At 26.0% G+C, this 3432-nt stretch overlaps 1 protein-coding gene across 1 annotated transcript in view; it reads left to right on the top strand.

The window, feature by feature from the left end:
* Positions 1 to 3432, top strand: part of LOC105627894 (venom serine protease Bi-VSP-like) — a 28033-nt gene that overhangs the window by 20706 nt on the left and 3895 nt on the right. The window contains exons 2-4 of the mRNA XM_012209167.1: positions 974 to 1297; positions 2863 to 2961; positions 3094 to 3239. Of these exons, the coding sequence (XP_012064557.1) occupies positions 974 to 1297; positions 2863 to 2961; positions 3094 to 3239 (569 nt within the window). The remainder of the gene's footprint in view (positions 1 to 973; positions 1298 to 2862; positions 2962 to 3093; positions 3240 to 3432) is intronic.

The raw sequence follows: 3432 nt of genomic DNA, 5'->3' as shown, positions 1-3432 counted from the left end.
CACACACACACACACACACACCACCACCCACCCACCCACCACACACACACACACACACACACACACACACACACACACACACACACACACACACACACACACACACATTGACATAGACGACACATAACATCTTAAGACTTTCTATGTGTCATGGCCTAACTTGCTTGTATCTGCATTAACCAGTAGAAACGTCACGCTTTTGCAAGTATTATTAATTATGCGAGTATTATTAATTAATTATGCAAGTATTATTAATTAATTATGCGAGTATTATATATATTATATCCAATAATTAATTTTTCTCCGATGTTTTGCAGAATAATTACTTATTCTTTTTACTTTTAAACATCCAATTGTGCAAAATCGATCATTTATTTGGCCTATTATTAAATAACTGATCATTTTCACAATCATCATTTTCAATTTCCATTTACAATCGTTCTTGTCTTTCGCCAATCACTTGATTCATAGTTACAACACATTTTTCAATTGCTTATCAAATAATTGTTTCAGAATTCAAAATTTTTTACAAAAAAGATTTATCTCAGTTTATTATAGAAACTTTAAAATCTGTTTTTTTTATTTTTAAAATACTTTTTTAATTTTAAAAATATAATAAAAAAATACAAGAGTATTTTTTTATCGATGTTATATTTTTCTCTTGCGATAATGTTGCAACGTTTTTTTGTAAATAATTAAAAAAATTAAAAACTTTTTCAGTAAATCTCGAGAAATATAAATATTATACATATAACTTATTATACATTTCATTTTTAATAGATTATGATAATAGATTATGATAGAATTATAAATATGAATGATAATAAATTATGATAGAATTATAAAATAAGTATTTATTTTCTTATATAATTATAAAAAAGATTATATAAATGTATTGTTCAATAGTTCATTAGTATTTGTTTCAACACGTGATTATTGTTGCAGCTATCAATATAATAAACTAATTTTGCAGGTGAATTTCCTTGGATAGTTCGTCTTGGGCAAATTATTTCTCCTATGCCTGGTCTGCAATGGATATCGTGGATATGCGGTGGCACTTTGATTAGCGAGAGACATATACTCACCGCCGCTCATTGTTTTTCTGATTCTTCTTTAATGAATTTTCTTGTGAACTATATAGCGCGTATTGGCGATCTAGATTTCGACAGCAACGACGATGGGGCACATCCAGTTGAGGTTCTCATTAAAGAGATAATAATACATAACAAATACAATGATATCTCCCATGAGAATGATGCGGCGGTTTTAAAAACAGATCGCAAGGTACAATTTACATGTAAGTTTTTATATTCTATTTTGTTTTCAAAGTTATATCTGTCTTTTGAAGGAATAAAAAGCAATATTTTTCTTATATATTAAACAAAATCGCGTGATATAAAATTTATTAAATAAAGAAATTTCATTTAGTGTGAGATAAAAGGTAAAAAATAAATTAAATTTTACCAAGATTTTTAAAGAGAGAGCCTCGTGTAATCAGTTCAAAAAAATCGTAAAATGTTTTTTCTTTAATCAATAGTAGATATGTAAAAAATTTCTAAAGTTACAGAACGAAACAAAGTTTTAAGGAATTTTTGTTTATCTCTTGCGCATAAGTATACGAGACCTCGATTCTGTTTATAAATCTGTTTTCTGTAACTGAATATACTTCTGTACTGTATATACTTCCCAGTGAGAAGTGACAATGAAATTGATGTCGAATCAAAGATGATTTCGACATCGAATCGATATCGATTCCATTGTCATGACTGGGTTTTGAAACTTAAAGCGAAATAGATCATGTTTAATATTTGACGAAAGCGAAAAAAAAAAATTCTAGTGTCGTCTAGTACAGGAATAAGAAATAGAACTTGTGATAATATAATTTTTACTTTTCAATATCAAAAACTTTAAATGCGTTTTTCTTTAAATCATTTTTTTGAAATTGATAGAAAAGATTACTCAAAAATTATTAATCAATCAAATTATACCGATGTAATACATGAAGTTTATCAAATACATTTGTCGCTAAATCTGTAAAATTAATAAAATAATAAAATTAATTTAAACCATTTTTATTGCATAAATTAAATAAAATTCTTTGATAAAATTATAATATTTTTTAAAATACTTCCTTTTCTTAATTTTCAACTTTTTTCTTATTTTCTTGATTTACTAAAAAAGTAATTTCATAAAAAATAAGTAATTATTGTGTATTATTGTCTCAGAGTACAAAATGCACTGTAATTCTTGCATTTACAATTCCGACAAGGAAACTACGTCAATATTTGTTGTGAACTCTATAAATTAAATTGTTTTTTAACGAAATATTTTTTTTTCACTTAAAAATGTAATAAAACACAGAAAATCTTTAAAAAGATTCACTATCGTTTCTTAAAAAAAATTCTATAAAATTATCTAGCTTCTTTTTAGTGATTTACACGAGGTTCCCTTCTTAGAGGATTTATTATTAACTTTTAATCTGATCTCCTGCAAACTAGTCATTTAAATCCTATCTTAAATCGAATCTTAAATGATGAATGCATATTATCATTTCTCATTTAAAGAGTAATTATAGAAGTAAAAGTCGAGTATTATTCTTCTTCTTTTCTACTCTTAAATTAGAATGCTGTGATCACATCCAGATATACAAATTGCAGAGCATTATTAATCGTATCTTTTCTAAACATACAAAGTACATTAAAATAGATATTAAATTTATAAAGTCGATAAAATTTTCAAAATTATTACATGTGTTAACTTATGTTATAAAAATCTTCAGAATTAAATATTACATATTTTAGAACACAAATTCTTTTTCCTTGTCGTAATATGATAGATTAATAGGTTTTTATAAACTTTCAGCGATGCTTCTTCCCGCTTGTCTTCCGTTAGACAATATGAAAAATAAGAATTTAGAAGGGGAGGAAGTTTCCATCGCTGGATGGGGGGATACTAAATATCGTAAGTAATGATTACTTGTTAGTAATTTGTGGAATGAATTAATTCTTGCCTAATTATAATCTGATAATAAAAATACAATAATCTTTTTATTCCAAAAATGCTAAAGTTGTTACATCTGTATTTGTTTTTCAGAAGGATCATCGCCCAATATGCTTTTGGAAGCCAAAACTTTTTTAATTACGCAGAAAGAATGCAAAACTGCTTACAGTAAACTACCGACTGCAGTTATTGATAACCGCACTCTATGCGCAGCAAGTCCTGGAATAGATTCCTGTCAGGTAAGAAAAAGAAAATAAAAAAATTATAAGAAAAAAAAATTAATGAAAGATTTGCATATCTTCATTTCTCTTCAAATAGTTTAAAAAAAACAAATGAAGAAATTAATAAAGAAATTAAGAATTCTTGATTTATATATATGTATATATGATATACTATATATATATATATATATATATATATATATATATATAT

The sequence above is a fragment of the Atta cephalotes genome, assembly GCF_000143395.1.
Source record: "Atta cephalotes unplaced genomic scaffold scaffold00010, whole genome shotgun sequence".
Lineage (NCBI taxonomy): Eukaryota > Metazoa > Arthropoda > Insecta > Hymenoptera > Formicidae > Atta > Atta cephalotes.
Note: the sequence above shows the minus strand (reverse complement) of the source record. Positions and strands in the feature narration are given on the sequence as shown.